The sequence below is a fragment of the Apteryx mantelli genome, chromosome 9 (assembly GCF_036417845.1).
Source record: "Apteryx mantelli isolate bAptMan1 chromosome 9, bAptMan1.hap1, whole genome shotgun sequence".
NCBI lineage: Eukaryota > Metazoa > Chordata > Aves > Apterygiformes > Apterygidae > Apteryx > Apteryx mantelli.
In genome coordinates this window covers 11,164,882-11,189,567 of record NC_089986.1, presented here as the reverse complement: position 1 = coordinate 11,189,567, position 24,686 = coordinate 11,164,882, and the positions used below count along the sequence as shown (strand labels likewise).

The 24,686-nt window shown below is 39.0% G+C and overlaps 2 protein-coding genes across 12 annotated transcripts in view; one reads left to right on the top strand and one right to left on the bottom strand.

Moving 5' to 3' along the window:
• Positions 1–24,686, bottom strand: part of SENP5 (SUMO specific peptidase 5) — a 166,967-nt gene that overhangs the window by 128,688 nt on the left and 13,593 nt on the right. The gene's annotated exons all lie outside the window — the stretch shown is intronic.
• On the top strand, positions 1,340–24,460 carry KNG1 (kininogen 1). Of its 3 annotated transcripts, none has more exons than XM_067301665.1 (11): positions 1,340–1,574; positions 4,488–4,598; positions 5,298–5,382; positions 7,883–8,055; positions 9,744–9,851; positions 15,477–15,558; positions 16,722–16,894; positions 18,325–18,432; positions 19,433–19,522; positions 20,968–21,124; positions 21,464–24,460. In XM_067301665.1, exons 1-11 carry the CDS (start codon positions 1,380–1,382, stop codon positions 21,682–21,684), a joined length of 1,503 nt encoding a protein of 500 aa, XP_067157766.1. In that variant the 5' UTR covers positions 1,340–1,379; the 3' UTR covers positions 21,685–24,460. The 3 variants fall into 3 exon arrangements, with proteins under 3 accessions (XP_067157766.1, XP_067157765.1, XP_013795214.2); XM_067301664.1 differs by having other exon boundaries at positions 20,968–21,130; XM_013939760.2 differs by having other exon boundaries at positions 20,968–24,460.

The following is a 24,686-nucleotide window of genomic DNA, read 5'->3' as shown; positions in this document are numbered from 1 at the left end:
GAAATAGTGCATTCAAGGAGAGCACATTTCAAACACCTCATAACTGTTTTCAGGGAGGGGAAAAGCAGAGACCTGTAATAACTGTTTCAGGTAAGTGTTTATTGCTGAACTTTCCTCAGTGGAAACTGAGTTGAGGAGGGGAAGAGGAAGCAGGAAGGAAGAATCCTGGTGTTTCTTTTTACTGTAGCCCCCATCAAGATGAAGACTGTTCAGACAGACCTGGGACCCCAATCAGTTCAAATCAGTTATCCCATAAGCAGGAACATGGGATTAATCAAACAATTAGTTATTTGGTCTTCAAAGTAGATTTTTAATAGCATAAAGTAAAATAAGGTGTGAAGGCTACACTGAACAAAAAGAAATAAAATGGGAACAGCATATTGTGTAACTGAGTGAAGGTTAACTAATTTTTTCAAAGGGTATGCATGAACAACTATTTCTGGCATTGCTTAACCACAAAGTCTTTGAAGACTTTTTTTTTTTTAATACAGTAGTATTTTTGTCCTGTAATTAAATATAAGAATTTAACCAAACTTATAGTGAGACACAGCTGGAACACTAGAGCTGAGGCATTTCCAGTGGATTCAAAACAAAATTACCTGTTGCTCAACACTGGAGACAGGTGCTAGATGTTACCAGGCAGTTCTAATTCTGGCTCTGCCAGACACAGGTAACATTGACATTAGTTACTCTCTTCTTCTAGTGCCTCATTTTCCCTGTCTGCGTAATGAAAGCAAAACATTATGAAGATGGACTAATTCATGGTCCAGTCTCCAGACGCTGGCAAGTACAGACACTTCCAATTGCAGGGTGCAGCACAAGGATTATAAAGTGATATTGAAGAGTTATGTGACATTCAATGATACACATCTGTGCAAAAACATTTTTCAAACATGTTCTGACTTCCCAGAAGTCTTGCAGTCTGAACACTAAGCACATCTATAAAATTTAGTGCTGCTGTCCAGAACCAGAACTTCATTGCCACTGTGAGCAGCAGTTTTGATGTTAAAAAACAAACAAAAAAAGAAAAAGGCAGAGAGCTACAAACATTCTCTCTCTTTTCTCAAGGGCTCTTCTCAAGGCTGCTAAGCTTAAACCTGTCTCCAGCTGCAGCCAGTTAGGCTGTTATCTTGACGGCAGGTGGACAACCTTAGTGTCATTCTGGTTACCACACAAAGTTTGTTTAGATAAACTCAGAAGTTTATTTGCAGTATAAACAGGATATGACGAGAATCTACTAATCCCAGCAACCCGCTTGTTCTGTTTACTTAGCTATTGCTCCTGAAAAACAGAAGAGGTTCCTAACTGCCTCTCAAGTATTCCTTTTCCATTTGCTTTTTAAAGAGTCACTCTAATTCAGGGGACCATTTTGTCCAGTCATGAAACCTTTCCTAGTGATAGTGCTCTGCTGTAGTTTCTTTTCTAGCAGAGCCACCCCTCTTCCATTCGAGTTTTCAGACTGCGATGACCCCGATGTCTTGGAAGCTGTCGACACAGCACTGAAGAAGTACAATGGAGGTAGAACAACTGGTAATCAATTTGCTCTATATATGGTGATGGAAGGCAAAAAAACAGTAAGTACACTTTGCAAAAAACATGTTTGAAATGTTTGCACACTCTGGGTCCAATTCTCTCCATCTTCTTCATAAGAGATGGTAAACATGACAGCAAAGTATCTTGCAAAAATGTTTAAAAAAATCACAGGAACGGCTTGCACAGTAAGATACTTGTCACCAGGACTAGCAGGGATGTATATTATGTTCTTATCAATGGAATTTGGTGTGCTGGTGAATTGCTTATAAATGCAAAACTACAGAATAGAAAATTTCAATCACTTATCCAATATGTCTTAATAGCGCATTTAGTTTTCTCCTTTCTCTTTGTGAATTTTACCTTTTTCCATCATCAGTAAGGTTTTCAGACCAATAGCAAAAACAGACTTATTAAAAAACCTTGATATTATCCTGACTTGGGAAGAGCTGGTATCACACATAAAAAAGAATGACCTGATAAAATTTGGCAATACTGTGAATAAACTGTTTGTGAATATTATTTGATTGACACTAGTCCTGAGTCACAGATCTGTCTAAAAGCACTAGGTGGTATCTTAGTCAAATAGGGAGACAGCTAGAATTATAGAAAAGAATGAAATATGATCCTTTGCCTGGAGTCTTTCTGTATACCACTAATTTAACAAAAGTGTATTTACCTCTGAGAGGCATACAAAGATGATATTACCATAATAATAACAAGCATTACTTTATTTGAAAACAACATTAGCATTTTTTTCTACTGGATTGGATTTTCAGACTCAAAACACAAAAAACCCAGTGACAGAATATTTTGCACACCAGAATCAGGAGGCACTTTTACCCAGATAGAAATTGAGCTCAGAAAGGGGACATGAATTACTCAATGGCTTACAGTAAACCATCCACATCTTTTGGTACCTATGCTCTAGTTTTCCTGTTTTCAAACTGGGGAGATTTTAGCATGTAGTGATAAAGACTAAAATCTGGCAAACCTTTTATATAATTAATACTAAATAAATGAATGGTCCCATTGTCTTCATTGAACTACATGTGTCCTTAACAATAGCCAGATGCAAACATCTTGATATCAGATCTATAACACCACCTTCATTTTTGCTGGTGTTCTGTAAGGAAAGTTATTATTATCAGTGTTTCATTTTAAATAAAGTTCTATTTTTAAGAATGCATATTTATTGTCATTATTATTCATCATTCCTCTCTAGATATACTGCCTTTTCTTAAAAGATCTGAAGTGGAAATCAATTTTTACTTTGAATCACTGATCTGACTATGATGTTAAGAAAAAATCAGGAAAAGGGAGTCTGCAAGAGAGATTTACTTGTATTCTAAATTCTTTTTCTAAAAAGAATATAGATTTTACTCATCTCTAGTCTCACAATGTTGAATGCATTAATTAAATAGCTGGTTATTACATATTCATGTACATTCATTATTGATATGGTAATAAAACATAAAAGCTGACTGCTGAAAGACTGAACCCGCACCAGTTAAAGCCATAGTCGTTCATAGTAACAATGAAATAAAACAACAAAAAATAACATACAGAAACAATGTCTCTTCTCCAGGTATTTCATGTACTCAGTGAACTGAACTGATTTATTCCAGGTTTAAAACAGTGTAACAGAACAGAATTTGTCTCTTTTTCAGTCCATATCTCAGACAGTGTAATCTGATGCAGCTCCATAAATGTCAATTTTTACCTGCTGAGGATTATGTCCATTATATTTTTAGAGGCTCTTTCATCCTGTTTTACAACCTGCAGCCAATATTTCAGGTACCACCATTTTTTTCATAGTCGTAGCAATACACAATAGGAAGTGAGAGAACACAGAATATAATTTTGCCTTCAGCACCACCAATGTCAATTCAGTATATTCCACCCATGTCAACTCAACGTCACTTGCTTGTACAGGAGAATGGTACAACTGCGGCAAGAATCCTGGTTATCCTCAAATGATACTGCTAGGAGAGCTAATGTTAAAGTACAGCAGCTGCCTGTGTTTGCATTTCAAGAGGTACACTGCCAGAGCATTTTTAATGGCAGTAAAAGATTAGGAACTTTTGGGTTTGTATCTGTTCTAAAGGATGAACCATAAACATTGTAGTACGTAAATGTTATTTGAAGGCACGGGCTCACTACTGAGCCTAGGGCATGGAGAAAATGCCCCCTGGTGGTTTACAAGCATCAGAATGCCCTGAACTTCCACTGGCCAGGACAGACCTCATTTAACTTCTAGGCTTTGTCTGTATTTCATCTCACCGAATTCCTGAGGCCACCCTCACGAACAACTTTGCCTTTAATGCCTCTAGGAGAGCTGCAGGCACAGGCAAGGCTGTCTTTACAGCATATGCCCTCCTGAACCCTTTGCTGCGAGAAGGCAGAGCCGCTTAGCACCCTGTTAATGTAGAGTAAGGCAGTTTGGACATTGCCAGGCTGCCTGAGGGCTGCTGGCTGCCGCTTCTGGGCTGCCTACAGCAGGAAAGCGGACAGATCTGGGAACGGGCCAAGAGTGGGAGTGATTGAGTCTGACAGGAGCACAGTCCAAAACGGTAAGTATGCAAACTATCCAAGCAGCAGCCCAAATGTGCTTACTTGGAATACATTTGAATATGAGTACAGAAACGTAACCAGTTTTTTCTGTTTTTAAAATCCTAGCTACAGCACATTGAATTGTAAGCAGATGAGCATACTGCATCTACTCTGTCAACATATTGTAGTTGTAGTTAAGGGCTCAATAATATAATCAGATAAGTTAATAATTAAATTAATGAGATTTGGGAGATCTTCCATGGAGAACAGCAGCTAATCTGAAACCATATTATAAAAAATAAGGTAACCAATATATAGAATTTACCCTTTGAAACTCTTACTTCATCAGTGATGTCCTGATTAATCACTATGCAAATGATGACTTGCATATTGTTTTTATCCAGGCAGGCCCTGACACACAATTCTATGTGAAATATCAAATACGAGAGACCAGTTGTGCCATTGAGGAAAACAAACACTGGAAAGACTGTGATTACAAAGCACCTGCAGAAGCTGTAAGTGTCTGTCATCTTCTAAAATTCTCTGTACACAAACAGCAACATAATCAGCAAGACTGTAGTCTCCTGGGAGAAAATACAGAAGAGGACTTTGTGTGTGTGTGTGTGTGTGTGTGTGTGTGTGTGTGTCGCCTTTGAGGGCTTATAGGAGTAAAGTACAATATGGAGATGTTTACAACCCTAAAGTTAATCATTATAATCCTGAAGATGTACAGGAGGGACCTTTTTCATACAGACATTTCAGAGCTTCATTGCACCTAGAGGAAGTACAATTAGGGCATCCACAGCATTCAGGAAATGTTACACATCCCCAGTGGAAGTCACTGTTCTTTCATATTGTACACAACGCAAAGAAAAGGAAGAAAGTAATCATATCATTTGAATCTATGTGAAATGCCATGGTCATTGCTGCATACCTCGCACCAGCAGAGAGGAAATTAGGTAAATATGAAATTTATATAGATTTATTTAAGATGATGTGTTCATCTCCCTTATTCTGGCCGTATGTTCTTTAGTTAATTAATATGCATCATCATGACAAAAGGAATCTTTCAAATTATCTGCTCCGTTCATCCCCTACTCTTTCCACAATCAAAAAACCATTCCTTTTGCAATAACAAAACAGCAAATTTGACAGTACTATACATGTACATATGAACTTGTCCGCCAATCCCATACTCTCATATGTATTTGCAGAAAACCGGAGAATGCACAGCTCGAGTTCACATTAATAAGGCTGAAAAAACAAGTAATGTTTCACAAGATTGCAAAACTGTTCCAGGTATGTAACTGTTTAGGACAGCATTCAACAAGTATATTGAAAAATAAGTATGGAAAAAAAAATCATACTGAGACTTTCAGTTAATTTTAAAGGTAGAAGCTCCTCATCATTCTGTTCAGACTTTCATAAAGCATCTTCAATGAATGAGCAACTACATGTTAAAGATGAAATTTCACTCCACTCCGTTCTGCACATACATGCTAAGTCAGTGAAGCACTGGCAGTTTCTGACTAAGGGGAAGACCCTATTACCTGGTACTGAAAACTGGCATGTGTGCATAATAAGCTTTTTAAAACATTAAAATTATACCCCATTAAAATGAATTTGCTTAAGACCAAAAGCACACCAGTAACCTAGAGACTAGATATCCCTTTCTAACACTTTAAATTTCCATCCTCAATTACTCAAGTACAAAATTGTGCCATAAATGTTTGGATAATACTTTGTATGACAAAATTGTATCTTAATTTTCTCAAAACTAAAAATGACTAACTTATTTTTGTTAAAGTTTACAACACAAATCTTTAACTGTCAACTGAGAAAACTGCAGAAATTTTAATGTCAAAACTAAAAATTCAGTAATGATATAATTATTTGAGACTTTTTTTTGAAACTTATTGGACCTTAATGACAGCCAGTACTGCTTTTCTTGCCTTTAAGATATTCATATATGATTATAATGTTCACATAGTAACTTCCTTTAGAAACAAGTCACATAGTTTGGCAGCTCTGTAGCTGAAATCTTTATGTACCTATGACTAGAGTTCAGGTAAGACATATCCAAGCTAGTTTTAAAATAAGCATATAACTGTGGCAGCATGGAGCTAAGTGTGAGCTGACAACAGAAATATTTATCAAGATTTCTAAGATGGTTTGCAGCTTATCTTTGAGTTTTGGTACTAGTTATCTTGTTTAAAGCTATAATGGCTATACCTACAGCCACTGCCTTACTAGCAACTGCAGTACACACAGAGCATGTTCTACTCCTGAACAAATGCCGCTTGGTTTCAGATGCATTTGTAAGGCAATGGTGACATCTAGTTGCCAGTAAAAGGTGTGTGAATTACAACGAGAATGCATTGGAAATTTGCATTTGGATCTTTGTTTAGAAAGCTAAAGAACCACATTTGAACTAAATGAATCAGGTATTCAACCTACAAAGATTATCTCTTGCTACCAAATTATTGCAAAAAGCAATACACATTTGTTCAGCCCTTACAAAAAGACTGAAACCATAGCCCATTCAGAACTGGGCGTACTAATGTTTTATTATCTTGCTTGTGATTGCTCCCTGAAAACAAGGTCATATTCTTTTGCAAAGTATATATATTTTTCATGACTGAGTCAAAGGCAGGCAGCGATAGATGATGCTATAAATACGAAGGGCCAGGCACTGTTCATGCACCCTGCAAGAGCTAAGACTAATAATATTCCTTACACCAAGCTATTCCAAATGTACAAAGGAGCAAGGAGAAAAATTAAATGCAAAGGATTCAAACAGAAGAGTTAAACAATAGATCCAATCTGTTGAGGGATTTCCCCACTATATGTTAGGTACCATATTGTTCAACCTCCTTGGTGAAACTGTTTGACCATACTGGCCCTGGACTGGATGCCCGGCTGGTGCAAGCTGGCATAACTCCATTAAAGTCAGTTTATGCCAGCTGAGGATCAGGCACACAAATTTTATTTCAATTCCACAGAGACCATATATTGTCTTACTTTGATTCTCAAGCTCACTGAATCATGAAATTAATTTATGTACTGAACTAGGAAACTAATTTATGAAAATCCAATCCATGATTACTAGAAAGGAAAGAACGTTAAAAGGATTAGTAGTAGGAAAGAGAATTTTGAGCATCTCCTTCAAGCTTGCCTATCCACAGCATTCCAGTTGGCTAAGCCTGGAAGCTAACACCAAGTGGTAACTTTTTGGCAGTTCAAGTGACTAGCAAGGGCAGTTCAGACAACACAGCTGTAGAACAGTTTAACTACAGTCCCTAAGGAGCTCTGAGTCAGGGCAGTCCACATGGTGAGCCAAAGCACTCCTGCCAAAGTCCTCTTTCTGAAACATGGTAAGGTCAGAAAACAGCAGCACACTGTGGGTGAACTTTGAAGACTATCTCTTTAACTGTGGCCTCCACTGGCTCTTCCCTGACTGGATGAGGGAAGACCCCTCCTTAGTGGTATCAAAACTGCATGCAAGATTTTTCAGAGATTCAATGACTCCTGAACTTTGTGGGTGAAGTTCGCTGCTGAAACCATGCTTAGATCCAAATTTCATAATGGCCCCTATCACTACACAGAGAAACATGTCTCTAAATACAATGAATATCTTTGCAGGCCCTGAAACATGAATCTAGATTTTGCTGATCGCTCTGATTAAAAGCAGAAAAGATTTTTGCTCATTGAACCTTCTCTGTCATTCCCATGTATGAGAAATTAAAACTGACACAGCTTTACATGCAGGCCTATATTTTTTGGTTTGTTTCTTTTCCAGCTACGGCAACGATAATACCCGCTGAGGCTCTTTGTCTTGGATGCTATTATCCTATATCAAGTGACTCTTTACAAGTGTCAGAAATTCTGAAACAAGCCATTCAAAAGTTTAACAGGCACAGTGATGAAGCCGCCCTTTTTAAACTTGTTGAAATAAAAGAAGCAAAAAGGCAGGTTTGTATATGATTTTTCTATATATTTTACAGAGGAAAAAGGTACTTTGGTTGTTTTACGTATATAATTCTGACTTTAAGGTGTATTATATTTCATGATAAGATCATACAGAATGCAGACCATCTAAGTAATTCTTTTCAGCTCTGTGGAATCGTAAACAGTTACTTACTGGCTTTTCAGAGCTCTCAACTTTATGAACTGGTACTAAACATGGTTTGTCGCTATCTGCAGTTGCAACCAACCAGTGTTCAGCACCAGTTCATTCATATACAGTGCTGACACAGGCACTTTGTGTCATCTGAGATGTCCTGGAGTATTACACTAGGCCCCTACATGAAGCACCAGCTGGAGCAGGTCTGTGTCTGTCCCTGTCCCTAGATTCTGTGCCAAAATTGCCAACCTGTGCAGATGTCTCATATACTCTAGATAGGTGTCTGGTGCCATTTGAGGGGCTGTGTTTATGCAATGGAACAGGACCTGTATGTCAGCAGCTGATATACATTATAGGACATGTAAAATCAATAGAGAAAAAATGGGTCAGAAAAACAAAAAGCCAGCATGACATTTGCTGAAAGATTTCTGCACGTGGGAATACCTGTTTTGCAAGAAACAAATGTTCAGGTCACAGAAATTCCATGTCAGTTGGTATTCCATGCAAGAGCTACTTCCCTGCCAAAGGCTCTCCTATGGATTGCAGTGACATTGCTAGAAAGTAAAGGTTCTGATTTGATTTTTAAATAGTATGTAGCCTAAAACCAAATACAGATCCTTTTGTTTGAATATGTATGTGTTTACCTTGCCCCAAAAAATCTTCTGTTCTCATGTCAATTTGACTCATGATTTAATTCAGATGGTTCTCCTTTTACTTACTGATGGCAATGATCCTCTTACTGAAAGACAAGCATAGATGACATTTAAGCCACATGGCAAAATGTTACAGAGAGACTGCACTCCAGCAGCCACAAAGAGGACCATCATGTCATTTCTGCCCAACAGAGACTAGTCAAGAGACCTCCACTGTAGCTGATCTGGGATGGAAAGTGTCTATATTTGATTCTTATTTCTGAATTTTGTTCAAATGCTGCCTGACCTAGCTCTGGGACATGGAGAGATTTCATGGATGAGAAGCAGTAGCCACAGTGTTAAAAACTGAACTGCTTCCTGGAGAGAAAATAAAAAAAAAGATCAAAAGTCTGGACAAAATAGGGGGGGGGGGAAAGCCCAAGGCAGACACAATTACAGGTAGATGATAAATGCAGGACATTCAGCAACAAATGATGCCAACAGTGTAAAGTTACATTATTCAGATTCTGTTTTACTATGTCACACACTCTGGAACATAGGAATTGCCAAGCTGTATTAGTGTAGTCATCCATCTAGACCAGCCTCCTGTCACTGGGAGTAATAAATAACAGACACTTTGGAGGAAAGTGCAAGAAACCATGGAGTATGAGGCTGCAGGCTTGCCAGGAGAACCTGAATCTGAATACAAACTGTATTTCCAATATCTGCATGGCTTAACTTACTTTCTATAGTATAAGAACAGTATTTTCTTGCTGTCTTTGAGTACTGTGTGGCTCAATGACTGCAAAGTGATTTGATGGATGGAAGGCACTTGCTTTCTTTGGTGATTGCATTTAATAGTTTAACTTCAAAGCATGTATTGGCTTATTTAATACATCTTCCAGGTGGTAGCTGGATGGAATTATATAATTAAATATGAAATCAAGGAGACTAATTGTTCCAAAGACCAATTTCAAGATTTAAGTCCAGAGTGCAAAACCACTTCTACAGGGGTAAGTAATCTTCAAAATCTGTTTGTCAAGAAAATATATTAGCAAATAATGATTGAAATCTGACTCAAGAAAATATTTATACTTTTGCTTAACTTAGTCAATGAAGTTTAAATCCAAGCTTACAAGTAACTGTCTGTTTATGCGGTTAGAACATCCATGTCCTCTCGAATCAGTGACCAAGAAAACTGCTAAAATGTTTGCAGGTTTCTCTACAGAATCCAATCTTACCCAAACAAATAATCCATTGAGAAGTTCCTATGCAGAGAGCTACTCCAGTACAAACCAAAAAGTGATAAGTAAAATTAGCACTACTTTTCCAGCATAAGACATATTTTCTAAGAAAATTAAGTAGCTGAATTTTTACTTACCTCTACTGCAGTCCAAATAAGAAAGCTTCAAAAAGAATTATTAACAAATATACATATTCTAGCTAAACAGTGCTGCCAAAATAGGCACTTCCTCTGCTTCTCTGAGCTGGAACAGAATTAAATGTACAAAAAGAGAGAGCTGTTCTGTCAGCCAACCTCACTGAACCAGCTCACCATCAGGCTAGATGAGTGCTTGTGGCAATACAAGGAAGGGGGCAGAAATGTACAGCTGGAGTGAAGAGTGGTGGTAAATGGGAGGAAAGGAACCACACACAAGAGCCCTGACTCTCATCTGTTTCAGCTGTTGTGGAACTGCACTATTGAGTGTTACATTCAAGAGTCTCCCTGTTCAAAAATTACTCCTTGGATGTCTCAGGAATGCTATTGCATTTCAGAAGCGCTGATCAGAAAAGGAAAGAATGAAAACACTGTAACAAATGATAGGAGACTGAGAATCAGACTAGCTGAAGCAAATCTCTCCATTACCCAGGCTTGTCCTTTAACTGTAAGCAAGTTACTTAATCTGCTTGAATCTCAACTCCCCTATCTGTCAGCTGGAGATAATGACTTCTGCCCATTTCATATAATCCAGAAGTGCTACCTTATTGACATGCCATCTTGATCACACAGGGCTTGTGGGATTAGGTCTTAATCACTTATCTCCTGAATAGTTAAGCAACCTTGTTAATCAATCATCCATAGTTGTTATTAGAAATCTACAGGCCCAATCAGAACATGTCAGATATGGAAATATTTCCCCTATTACATCTTCAATTGTTATTATATGCTACCAACTTTTCCAAAATGTGCTCAAAAACACTGGAGAGAATGGCCATTCAAACAACTGAGCCTAAGCTGACATTCTTTGTCCCAATCAGAAATGTGAACAAAATGAAAATTCATTGAAGACAACATAGTTCAAATATTATGAAAGAAACTTCAGTCAGGTCTCTTACCTGTCTATTTTTGCTTGAACCATGAACATAAAAGTGGCCTTACTGGGTCAAACCCCGTAAGGCCCATCTAGCTTAGTATCTTAACTCTTAACAGTGACCACAAGCAGATGCTTTGACAAGGGTGTAACATCAAGGAGAGTATATATGACACATCCCCAAATATTCGTCACCAGCCATTTCTTGCTCAGGCACTTCCCAGGTATTTATGTTTAGTAATTTTTAGTGTATTTCTCTTCCAAGAGCTTATCTGATCTATATAAATTTCATATTTACCTATCTGAAGAGTCAGTGATCTCCACCCACCTGCTCCATTCATGATGTGTAGCTATCACATCCTCCCTCAAAAATCTCCTTTCTGAAATGAAGAGTCCTAGCTGATTTAGTCATTCTTTGGAACAACCAAATTCCATAGAAGTTGTTTCATACCTTTGAACAGCTCTATACTTTCTGTTTTGAAATAGGACTAGAAATGCACCCTGTATGCATCATGCAGGTGAACTATATTCATGCACAGAACTATAATGGGGCATAATTTCATTCTCTTTAACCTTCATAATAAGCCTTTGTGCTGTTTTTTTTTTCTTTTTTTTAAACTGCTGCTAAGTTGATGTTTTCGTGGATGATATTTTCAAGTACCTGTCATAGCCCTGAGATCTTGATCCTGAATGGTAACAGTCAGCTCAGAGCCTATCACAAAGTTAGGATTGGCTTCTCCCTTGCGCATCACTTCACATTTCTCTACATTAAATTTGTTCTGCCAGATCAAACCCCTATGACACCTATTTCCACTCTGAGATCTGATCATTAATCCAGTGCTGCTTTACACGTTTTAACTAAGTATTTATCCATACAAGAGCCTAGCCCCTTATTCTACAGTTGACTAGTTTCCTTTAGAGTCTTTGATGGAGATGCAGGTGGGCTCTGTGCCATGTCGAACAGTTAGTCATAACTCTGTAGAAGATGAAGGCTGGAAAGCGGTCACTTCTCATACAAAGAGTAAGGCTCCTGCTCCTCCTGAAACCCTTCAGCTGATGAACAGGTTCAGTGCCCTCCAAACTGAGGAAGAGCTGGGCATGGCTTCAAGCAAAGCAAAAGAGCTGACACACCTTGTGCTGCGCAGAAACACCCGGAAGAAGCACAGAGTGATTGTAGTGGGTGACTGACTCCCTGTTGCAGGGGACAAAGGTACCTATCTGTTGACCTGACATCTTCTCTAGAGAGGTTTGTTGCCTACCAGGGGCTTGAATCTGAGATGTTAAGGAAAGACTGCTGACGCTTGTCCACCCCTCTATTACCCACTGCTGCTCTTCCATATTGGCACCAACAATACTGCCAAGGGCAACTTGGAAAGTATCAAATGCGATTTCAGAGCTCTGGGGACAATGGTCAGGGGTCTGGGGGCCCAGGTTGTTTTCTCCCTTTGATCTCATCAGTGAGGGGGAAGGATAGGAGGAGGAGCAGATGGACACTCCAAGTAAATAACTGGCTGCGCCACTGGTGTTGGCAACAGGGTTTTGGTTTCTATGACCATGGGACCCTGTTTGAAGATTGACAACTGATTGGGAGAGATGGGATCCACCTCATTAAATGCGTGTCTTTGCCAAAAGGTTGGCCAACCTGGTAAAAAGGGCTTTAAACTAGGAAAGACGGGGGGAAGGGGAGAGTTATCGAGACCATGAAGGCAGCAAAATGGAGTTCGAGTGGGATTACCTCCAGCAATTGCATACAGCTAAGGAAGTACTTACAAGACAAGACTATGAGAAATCCCTTTGCATCCCTCCTGGGAAATCAGCATGCTCGAATACCTCTCTGAAGTGCCTGTATACAAATGCACGCAGCATGGAGAATAAACAGGAGAAATTAGAGCTCTGTGTGCGATCGCATGGATATGATCTCATCGAAATTACAGAGACATGGTGGGATAGCTCACATGGCTGGAATGCTGCCATGGATGGCTACAGGCTCTTTAGGAAGGACAGGCCAGGAAGGCAAGGTAGGGGTGTTGCCCTTCATGTGAGAAAGGAACTGGAATGTATGGAACTCTGCCTAGGGGTGGATGATGAGCAGGTCAAGGGCTTATGGATAAGGATTAAAAGGAGGACTAACATGGGTGACACTGTTGCAGGTGTTTGCAACAGGCCACCTGATTAGGAAGTAGATGAGACCTTCTACAGACAGCTGGAAGTAGCCTCACGATTGCAGGTCCTGGTTCTCGTGGGGGACTTTAACCATCCTGATTATCTGCTGGAGGAACAACACAGCAAGGCACAAGCAATCCAGGAGGTTCCTGGAGAGCACTGATGATAACTTCCTGACGCAGGTGATGGAGGGGCCAATGAGGAGAGGTACACTGCTAGACTTTTACTAACAAACAAGGAAGGGCTGGTTGGAGATGTGAAGGTTGGGGGCAGCCTTGGCTGCAGTGACCATGAGATGGTGGAGTTCAGGATCCTGCAAGGAGGAAGCAGGGCAAAAAGTATGATCACAACACTGGACTTCAGGAAAGCAAACTTTGGCCTCTTCAGGGACCTTCTTGGAAGAATCCCATGGGACAGGGTCCTAGCAGGAAGAGGGTCCAAGAGAGCTGGTTAATATTCAAGGATCGCTTCCTCCAAGCTCAAGAGTGGTGCATCCCAATGAGCAGGAAGTTGAGCAAAGGGGGCAGGAGACCTGCATGGATGAATGAGGAGCTCCTTGCAAAAACAGAAGGAAGTGCACAGAAGATGGAAGCAGGGACAGGCCACTTGGCAGCATTACAGGAACATCATCCGAGTATGCAGGGATGTGACTAGGAAGGCCAAGGCCCATTTGGAATTGAATCTGGCAAGGGATGTCAAGGACAGCAAGAAGGGCTTCTTTAAATACATCAATAACAAAAGGAAGACTAGGGAGAATGTGGGCCTGCTACTGAATGGGGCAGCGGCACTGGTGACGAATGATACAGAGAAGGCAGAGATACTGAATGCCTTCTTTGCTTCAGTCTTTACTGGTAAGACCAGCCCTCAGGAATCCCAGACCCTAGAGACCACAGAGAAAGTCTGAAGAAAGGAAGACTTTCCCTTGGTTGAGGAGAATTGGGTTAGAGATCATTTAGGCAAACTGGACATCCACAAGTCCATGGACTCTGATGGTTTGCACCCACGAGTGCTGAGGGAGCTCACAGACGTCATTGCTAGGCCACTCTCAATCATCTTTGAGAGGTCATGGAGAACAGGAGAGGTGCCTGAGGACTGGAAGGCTAATGTCACTCCAGTCTTCAAAAAGGGCAAGAAGGAGGACCCAGGGAACTACAGGACAGTCAGCCTCACATTGATCCCTGGAAAAATGATAGAATAGCTCATCCTGGATGCCATCTCTAAGCATGTGAAAGATAAGAAGGTGATCAGGAGTAGTCAGCATGGATTCACCAAGGGGAAATCATGCTTAACAAACCTGATAGCCTTCTACGATGGAATGACTGGCTGGGTAGTTGAGGGGAGAGCAATGGATGTTGTTTACCTTGACTTCAGGAAGGCTTTTGACACTGTCTCCCTTAACATCCTCATAGGCAAGCTCAGGAAGTGAGGGATAGATGAGCAGACAGTGAGGTGGATTGAAAACTGGTTGAAAGGCAGAGCTCAGAGGGTTGTGCTCAGTGGTGCAGTCCAGTCAGAGGCCTGTAGCTAGCAGTGTCCCCCAGGGGTCAGTACCGGGTCCAGTCTTGTTCAACTTTTTCATCAGTGACCTGGATGAAGGGACAGAGTGCACCCTCAGCAAGTTTGCTGATGATACAAAACTGGGAGGAGTGGCTGATATGCCAGAGGGCTGTGCTGCCATTCCAAGGGACCTCAACAGGCTGGAGATCTGGGCGGAGAGGAACTTCATGAAGTTCAACAAAGGCAAGTGCAGAGTCCTGCACCTAGGGAGGAATAACCCCATGCACCAGTAACTCAGTACTGTTTTTGTTAGTTCCATAACCTTCTTTTGTGGTCTTTATAATTTGAAACAGAACTTCCAGTGAGTTCTCTGTAAAACAGGATTCTGGCTTGGGAATCTCCCCTTTTCCTTCTGTAATGAACACATACAAATAACTCACTTAGCTTTTATGTTTTATTTTCTCTGTGTGGTCTTTCTAAATCTGGATCATTTATTGGCTCTGTATACTGTCTGGCAGGCTTCTTACTCCCAGTATGTTGGAGGAATGAATTACTAGTAGAACGATTGACTTATTCTGTTAGCAGGAAGCTATTGGGACATTTACATGAGTTTGTTCATTATTTCTAAATAATAATGTGCTGCTTTGTTTCTTTTTCTTACTCCAGCGTGTAGGTAATTGTGAGGCCAAAGCATATGCAAATCTTAATGACCAGATCATAGATACTGCAAGTCAATGCAAGTTTCCAGGTATGTAATGGGCACCACAGAAGTTCTGCAATTTCCAATGTTTTGTTACAATCGTAAAAAATGTAAAACAAAAATGCAAGAGATGACAAAAGATAATAACAAGAGAAAGTAATTCTTTTGTGACAGAAAAAAGCACCACTTCTTCATGAAATATTATCAAAGAATTCTTTCACTTCCTACAAATATTTTTCATACAAATGAAAGTTATATTTTATCATTTATATACTGCTATATTTCTATGTCATGGGACTGGTCCTGGACTCTCATTTGGGGATCAGCAGATACAAACTCAAAGAATATAACTGCCCTACAAAGATTATTTCCTTTTCCACCACAATGACCAGGCAGCTAATATCATGTTCTTTAAATAAGCAAATCTTTCTAGATTTTCTGAAGAGTTCCAATATACTCTTTCAAAAGGCAAGGGAGCTTACTACTTTAAGATTTTGTCCAAAATTAATAATTCCTCTAGTGATACCATCATTGTTTTTACTGCATATTGCATGACTATCTCTAAAACTTGATAAGTTAGAAGCTTATATTTTTCCTTGGAAGTAAATTATTTAGAATTTATAAGTTTATTACAATCAACCCTTACATGGTTTTCCTATTGTTACTTCTTCCTCCAACCATCTATTGGGACAAAGATTATCACCATTTCACAGCTTTTTCTTTGTAAACAAAAGCGTTATTTTGCAGATCTGTCAAATCAGAGTACATTATTACCCCATGCAGTAGGTGTTGCTTTCTCACCCATTTAGAGACTTGTTTTTCTTCAAAAATGATATTCTTCAATACTCTCATTCATTGCCAATAACTTGAACTCTGGGCTGGATCCTTTTCTTTCCTCCGACTCAGGTCCTTCCATACATGCAGATGTTCCCTTCCTTTATTTGCTAGGTACCTTCAATTGGTACACCCAATTCTCATTTCTATGAGAAGACTATTGTTCAGTGTCCTGTGTGACACTAGGTGCTGATGCAGTGCTCTTTGAGATAATCAAGATACGATAACATTAATCACATAAAGATATTTTGTTTTAATTTGATAGACTCAAACACAAAGTGTTCCAGAAGGTGGAGGTTTATAAGTAACTGGTTTTCCCAGTCTATGTGTATTGAATCTTTTGTTCCTTAGATTTGAAATCCATTGTTTTCTTTCAGCTGAAGAAACGGTAGACCCTCCCACTCTCATTTGTGCTGGTTGTCCAAGGCCTATCCCCAAAACCAGCCCAGAACTGAAAGAACTACTGGAGGTTTCCATGGAGAAGTACAATTTGGAGACCAATGATGATTTCTACTATAAAGCTGGAGACATAGAAAAAGCAACAGTTCAGGTTGGAATTTATTTTTCCTTTTAAAACTAGTTCTTTGTATACCAGAGATGAGGCATTGACACTGCAGTGTTATTGTTCTAAACTGAATGTTAGCTAAAGTTTGGATTTAGAATTGAAATGATGTTTTTTTCTAAGTGTTGATACATGTGGTCACTGAGACATCCCTGCACTCCTTGCAAAATTTTGCCCATATTGGCTTGCATTCAAAAGTGATTTAAAAATCCCCAGTCTCTTGATTTGATGGCTTTTTATTTTTAATGTGATTTTAAAAGCACGGGAAGAAAGATGATTTAGGGCATCTGATTTCTGTATTTTTACCCCACCTTTTAATCAGTCTTTGTAACGTTCCATAGAATTTTAAGATAGAAAAGATTTATTAGACAAAACTACCCAGCTGATCCACCACACCAAAACTCTATGTTATTTTATACATTGCCCACCCTACAGTAGTTTTAAACTCCAAGAAATGGGGCTTCCCAATAATACTGCTAATAATACTCCAACTAGATTCACAAGAGGACATCTGTGCATAACTTAACATATACAGATAAATACAGCTAGATAAAAAAGAACAAGGAACCAGGAGGATAATATTGATCAGCATTTGTGTTTGCCTAGTTTACTGTACAGCAGGGGTTTAGAAATCCCCAAAGAACCATAAAAAAGACAATGGAGTAGTTTTGAAGATACTTCACAGAAAACTTGTCATGAGCATGTGGGGTACTACTGGAGAAAGCACTAAAAGTGCACCAAAGTTTTTCTGAGTAGCTCATGTTCTTACTAATAATACATCTGCTTTTTCTTCTTTCCTACTGTTTTTCTTCTTGCCCACTTTTCATATCATGATTGATATTAGCAAGCAAACATTTTTAAAGTAGACTTATAAAGAGCCAGAATTTCATGCCCTGCCTGCTGTGTCTACAGCAAGATATATTATTTTGAGCATTGTAAGAAATACTAAGAGAACTCATTCCAGGCATATTCTTGAATCAGTGCAGTTCCTTTCTTTAATGCATTTGCCAAACATGTCCATTTTCAACTGAGCCTGTTTACCACACACTTCATTTTGCTCACATCCAACTTTTCTTGCATCATATTTGGCTCCCTGCAGTGGTGTCTCTAATGATTTCTTTTGTTATTAATGAAATTACTACAAACATCCAATAAAACAAAGCTAGAACTGTGGGCCTGGTGTTATTCTGACCTTTCTGTCTCCTCCAATTTCAATGCTGGAATTTTTGAGAATAGGACTGGAGTAAACAAGTAAGTTGATTAGAAGCAGATATCTTTGCCGTCAAGTATTTTAATATTGCTCTTAACATATGTGAACCAGTGGTCAGGAAATAAACTTGCAGAAACCCATCTTTTCTGTGAACCACTTTTCAATAAAAATACCTTTACCACAGAAAGCCCTCTTGCTAATTTTTCAGGTGGTTGCAGGGAAAAGCTACCGTATAACATTTACAGTCAAGAAGACAAACTGCTCAAAGAAAGAGTTTGAAAAACTTAATGAAGACTGCGAAGCCACACCTAACAGTGTAAGTTGTGATGATGTTGCCAGTTATAATGTCAAAAGAATTGTTTCAAATGGACAAATTCACTTGCACCAGAAATGGTAGTCACTTAAAGCAAATTCGCATTTGATTTTGAGTTCCATCACCTCTTTCAGTAAACATCTGCCTCAACAAGAGGGACACCTTTCAATATCTGCAATCCAAGCCACTGACAATGGCAGTAAAGCACAAAGCTTAAACTGAGTCACCTCAACTGCAGCATCTTAGTGTTCATTGCAAAGTGAAGGGGACTTTATTCTGATAATTATGAATCACAGAAGGGAGGGAAGGAGACTGCTGGGAAATGAAATGGCTGCAATACTCCTGAACCTGTGGCACTTGCAGCTAAAGGAAAGTATGAGACTGAAGCATTACTGGTGTGCAAAGGACTGATGATTCTGGAATGCATGCTGCTGATACTGGGAAAATCCATTCCAGCTGCTGGGAAGCAATGCTGATAGGACCAGAAACCATTGGCAAGGGAGTTGGTTGGAAAAGAGAGAGGCTTTATTTCCCCTCTCTCTTCCTACCATATGAACAGTGTTTACCTCTGAGAGTTAAAAACTGTTAGTGCAGCAGACATTAACTAGTTGAACAAATGTGCCTTTTTCTCTAAAAGAAAAATTCACAATTTTTAACAAGGGGTAATACCATTAACAGACAATATTTGTTAGGTATATCATGAAGATTAAAGAGTTAATGCTCCAAAAGTACCAGAGACAAAAATTCCAATAATTATTGTTAGAAGTTGAATTAAAGTGTTCACATAGGCATCCTAAGACCTTGGAAAACTAAACAGTGATGTGTCCCAGTACAAAGGAATCTCCATCACTAAGATGTATTTCATAGATATTCAGGTAAAGCTCCAGGTATACTTGTATTTAAAAATACTATTAAAAACATTTATCTTTTTTCATGTACAACTCTTTTCCTTTGCGTCTGATGTTTTGCTGTCCTAACATGTTAATTTTTGTTTCAACAACAGGTACAATTGAAATGTGAAGCACAAATTTACGTGATCCCATGGGAGAATAAAATCTTGCCCCAGGTCAACTGCACTGAAGAACTTTTACCAGTATGATTTCTTTTTATTATCCACCATTATAAGCAGAGCATACAATAATGAAAGACATTACATTCTTTATCCATCCCAAATTATCTTATACATTGTACCAAAAATAAAGGAACACACTTCTTTAACCACCTCAGTAAGGCCACACTCCTCCCTCACTGTCTAACCTCAGCAAACTTGTTACATCCAAGTCTATTTTGACACAACATGAGACAGTAGACAACACTGATTACAGGAGGGCAAAGAAAGGCAGCAGCACAGAGAACGCTCTGCCTATTGACTGCTTCTTTGCATTATCAGTTAAGCTCTGAGGTATTAAGCCCCATCAGTTCCTTTGAATCATTCTTCGTACTACGTTTAAAAATTGGGACAAAAATGTATTTGGCAATGCAAAAAACTATACCCCACAGATGCACAGGTTTCAAAAGCATCTGCCATTCTTTTCATGTTAGTAGAGTAGCAGATTTCCTTCTGCTTAGAGTTGTCAGTCTCTGCAGGAACAGCTTTTAGAGTTTCCTCCCAGCTCAGCTCCACTCTTAACTAGCCCTGAACATGGGTCAGTTTTGAAGTCTCAGAACAGAATATAAATACAAGCTTTTTTTAGTTCTGATAATTGTGATTTCAGTAATTCTGCTGTGTTCAGCACTTTCATAACTACCCATTCACTAGGTATCGATTAGCAAGTAGCTTCCCTCTCTGTTTCCATTATAATATTGTATCCACATCAATTTTCAAATTTAGCTCTCCCCCAAACATCCCTGATTTGCAGTTAGATAAGGATCAGATGCTTTGGTAGACAGAAATGAAATCCGTGTCAGACACAAACTGTACACCATGTGTTCAGTCTTCATCTTTCCGCTGAACAAACAGTGATGGGGAAATTGAGATTATTCAACGACAAATGAATGTTTTATAGTATCGGTGCTAACCTGCATGTATTATTTCTAAGCAGCTCTGTGAAATAAGTATTTCAAATCTAGAAACAAAAAATTGAATAGTTATATCTCATATGACAAAACAATCCAAATCTCTTGTATATTGTCAACCTTCAGCATAAATTGTTTTTATAAATCAGAATGTTATCCTCTAACAAGAGCAGGGACATTTTCATCCCAGAAATCAACTGTACTCTTCATAAACTAAAACAAATACACAGGCTTACAGCTGTTTTCTTCTCTATGGTATCATTCCACACTAAAACTGGCAAAATTTCAACAATAAATAAATTGCTCTTCTTACATATAATCATTAAAATACTCCAGAGTTACCTGGATAGGTATTTATGTTCCGACCCTTATCACAGATAGAACAGATTCAGTTTACTTCAAAAATCTTTTGCTAATCGGCTCACGTACTGCAGTGAGCCAACTTCTGAATTTTCCAAATCTGAAGCTATTATTTTTGGTTATGTAAAAAATATGGCTAACTATTATTGCAATGTTTTTTAGGTTTTCCTTGCAAGAAGGCCTCCTGGATTCACCCCCTTCCGAACAGCACAGTATTTTGCACAGTCTCAGCCAGATACAACATCCTCTAATAAAAATGAAACAGAAAGTCAAACACCTAGTACAGAAACAAGAAAAGATCATGGACATGGACCAGAAGGTGAAGGTGAACCTGGGTGTAAACACAGGCATAAACATGGGTGTAAACATGGGCATGGATTTAAAAAGGATCATGCGTCTGACAAAAGGCATAGGCAGGGCATTGACTGTGGGCACCGAACCGGGCATGGGTGTGGGCATCAAAAACACAGTAAACATGGTAGACATAAACATCCAAACCCCAAATCTTCTGAGGAATCTGATGAAAGGGTTTTTAATCACAAGGAAACCCTCCCATCATCCAATGCTGAAATGGTGTCAGAGCTAGTTACTCCCGGGGCTGTGAGACAGGAAACTAGTATTCCTGCAGAGACAGTAACTCTTCCTGATATTTTTTTAGTTAATGGGTTGCCAGATCGCTCAGAGTCTCCTCTTCCCCGATGTCCTGGAAAACCATGGAAACCAATTATGGACCTCCCAGTTCCTCCTAGCTTTCCCAGAGAACTGACAGACGAAGACCTCTTACCTTCTGCAGTAGAAAACATCAATCCAACAACAGAAAACTCAAATCCTACCCAAAATGAAGAGACAAGCTTTGAACTTTCAGATGCTTTACAATAATTCAAGCATTGTATGATCCTCTTCTGAGGTCACACACAGAAAATCAAAAAATTATTGTCCTTTAAAATCTATAAAATCTTAGAGGCAAAAAGCTCCTATTCTGTTAGCTAAGATATTCAAATAGGTCCCCAGCACTTCTGGAGACCTAAGACCATAAGTCTGTGTTTGCATATGTTTGCACACATGTCAAAGCTGTAAAACAGGCATGGCATCATGGATGCAGAACCAGTCTACTGAAGGGAATCCAGGACAAGTCAACAGCCTTCTGCTGTAGACGTTACAGTTATAAGTAACTCCTCCATCTCAAGATGCTAAAAGCACACAGTGAATCACTGCATCAGATCTCACTATATTATGTTTAAGACAATGGCATAAAGAATTTTGCAAATTACATGAAGAATCTCAACCAAATATTTCTGATGGGTAAGACAAAAGCAAGCCAATATAGAACAAGGATGCCTTCTTTAGTATCTAAAATAATACTTCTCTAATTTACTGGACTGAAATTTTTTAAGCACAAAACAAAATACAGGAACCCGATTTACCTGTCAATATCTTTACTCTAATTAATATTCCCATCAGTCTATCACTAGCAGGTGGTCTTGCTGAAAGAGTTAATAGGCACAGCTGACAGAAACCTAACTAAAGCATATTCCCTATGTGTAGTATATTAACTACACAGCAGAGGCAGTACTAACGGACATATTTTCATGCGGCAGAGGTGTACAAATATTGTAGATCGGATGACAGAATTGCAAACACTTGAGATACCTAAAAGTTGTCCGACCTCTTCCATTACAAGAGTTAGCTTAACTCTGGGAATCTACCAAAGGCTGAGCTCTTGGTGGGAATCTTAGCTAAAAAGTATCAAATATTTCTGGCAAATAACGCCATGCAAATACAATGTTTTCACACTGTATGGATTTGATAACTCATTCAGCTGGAAAACCAGCCAGCAATAAACAAATAAATATTTTAACATCAGCTCAGTTCACCAGTTTGAACCACTGCTCAGTCACCTTAAAAGTTATTGAAAGGGTGAGGAGCTACAAATGGTTAACACTTAACCAGTTCTTCTGTAAAGGACCACACAGAATGAAACTACAGTCTAAGTATCCTCCAATACAGCTGCAGAGACAGAACAGGATATTCTCTGAAATTGTTCGTCACAACTGTTGGGATTGCTGTGGCACCAAGACTACACAACCAACAGCTAGAAACGTGCCCTTCTGTTGTGTACTACGCTTCTAGTGCCATCACCCCACTGGTGAGGAAGAACTAGATAGATGAAGACTGCTTACAGAATGTGGAACAGATAGATGAACAGGGCCAGGAGCCTTGTCAAGAGAGATAGGGAGGCTCCTGAAGGAGAAGATATTTACAAGGAGAGGTCAGAAGACAGAGCTGGAAAGGACAGGAGCATGGGTGGAATAATGCGGGAAAGGGTGAAGAACAGAAAGCAGCAGAATCTTAGCGGCAAGGATGGAAACAGAGTGAATGGGATGGACAAGAGACCTGCTGGGGGTAGCACTGTCAAGAAGCAAAAAGGGGCAGGAGCTGGAGAAAGGAAATAAAAGCAAAAGAAAACAGCAGAAGACCACTGTAGGGGGGCTCTCTAACCATGAGGACAGTCCCCTACAAATCACAGAACTGAACTCACGCTTCCTGAATCTAAACATTCCCTTGCTGTACAACCCCCTGACAGTGCACACACGCCTCCCCTCCCCAGTGTCTGCTTCCTACGGATGTCAACAACCTTGTGTTCAGTTACTTCCCTACCTCAAGTGGTAGCTATCGACACTGTGACTGAAAGAACTCAGCCCTTCTGATAATCTACATTGAGGTAGAGTCAGTATGATTTTGCATGTGCAATTTCTTTCCAATTTTTTAATTATTTGTATCAAAAGCTACATTGAAAATATATTTTAAAAGACATGAACTCCAAAATTAGAACATGTCCCTATGAATCTAAATTCAGACTGGTTACCTGCATCTAAACATTTCTTTAACACAGTTTAATGGCCTGCTATATATGCATACATTACACAGAAAACTACCTGCTGTGACTGGATGATATATAATCAGAAACATTGCATTTTCCTTTCTTTTTGAAAGCAAAACTAGCAATCTTTAATAAACCAAACAACTTAGCTGGAGCTTCATGGTAAGGCAAGATATAAAAATAAGAACTCTTGCATCTATCACTAATCAGATGTTGTAGCTTTTTCATTCACTTCCTTCCTTGCAGGATAAAATGCAAAGTCTATCTCCTTTTTAGCCCATGACAGATACTACACTTATGAAGCTAGGCAAAGGGATATCTAGAGTTATCTTCAGTTGTTTGCTTCTTTTCTTTTTCCTGAACAATGACTAGTATGATTTGGGCTGTAACTGGGAATTTTTTGTGTGTGTGGCATTAATAAAAGGAATATAAGCTTGAAACAGTTTCTCTTGAAATTGTTGTAGAAACTTAAGTAATTCATGCAGAATTAAAGTAAGAGAAATGAGGATGCAAATACATCTCTCTCATCTGACCAAAAAGATCACAGCCTTGGCATATGCTCTGCACAGAGTACATATGTAAAATCACAAGTACCGAGACACAGATTAAATGGTCAGAGCAAGGTAACAAAAGGCAGGACTCCTAGATCCTTCTCTGCTTTGAATTTGCCATGTATTATAGTGATGGTGTAAGGCTTCATTAATGTTTAATATAAACAAATTAATGTCAATTTTGATTTCTCATTTTTATAATGCATAAAAACAAATACTTTTAAAATATCCAAAATACTTTTAAGAAATCATTCTGAAATAAAAATCAAAGTGCTCCAATCCAAAAAACTTTGAAATAGAATTTTCTTCCGTTTTTAGAATGGAACATTTCAATTTCTCATTGACATGTTCCCATAGAAAGTCTTAATCATAAAGAAACAGTACGTTCTGAGGGAAAAATATGCTGTCAGAAAACCACTGACCAGTTCAGTGTCAGATCTGCTGCTGAA

What these genes read in the sequence shown, in the direction of transcription:
- KNG1 (XM_013939760.2), top strand. Translation starts at nt 1,380, where the DNA reads ATGAAACCTTTCCTAGTGATAGTGCTCTGCTGTAGTTTCTTTTCTAGC. An exon ending in ACAAAGCACCTGCAGAAGCT is followed by an intron (nt 4,599 to 5,297) that starts GTAAGTGTCTGT and finishes ATGTATTTGCAG; the next exon opens with AAAACCGGAGAATGCACAGC. An exon ending in GCGAAGCCACACCTAACAGT is followed by an intron (nt 18,433 to 19,432) that starts GTAAGTTGTGAT and finishes TTTCAACAACAG; the next exon opens with GTACAATTGAAATGTGAAGC.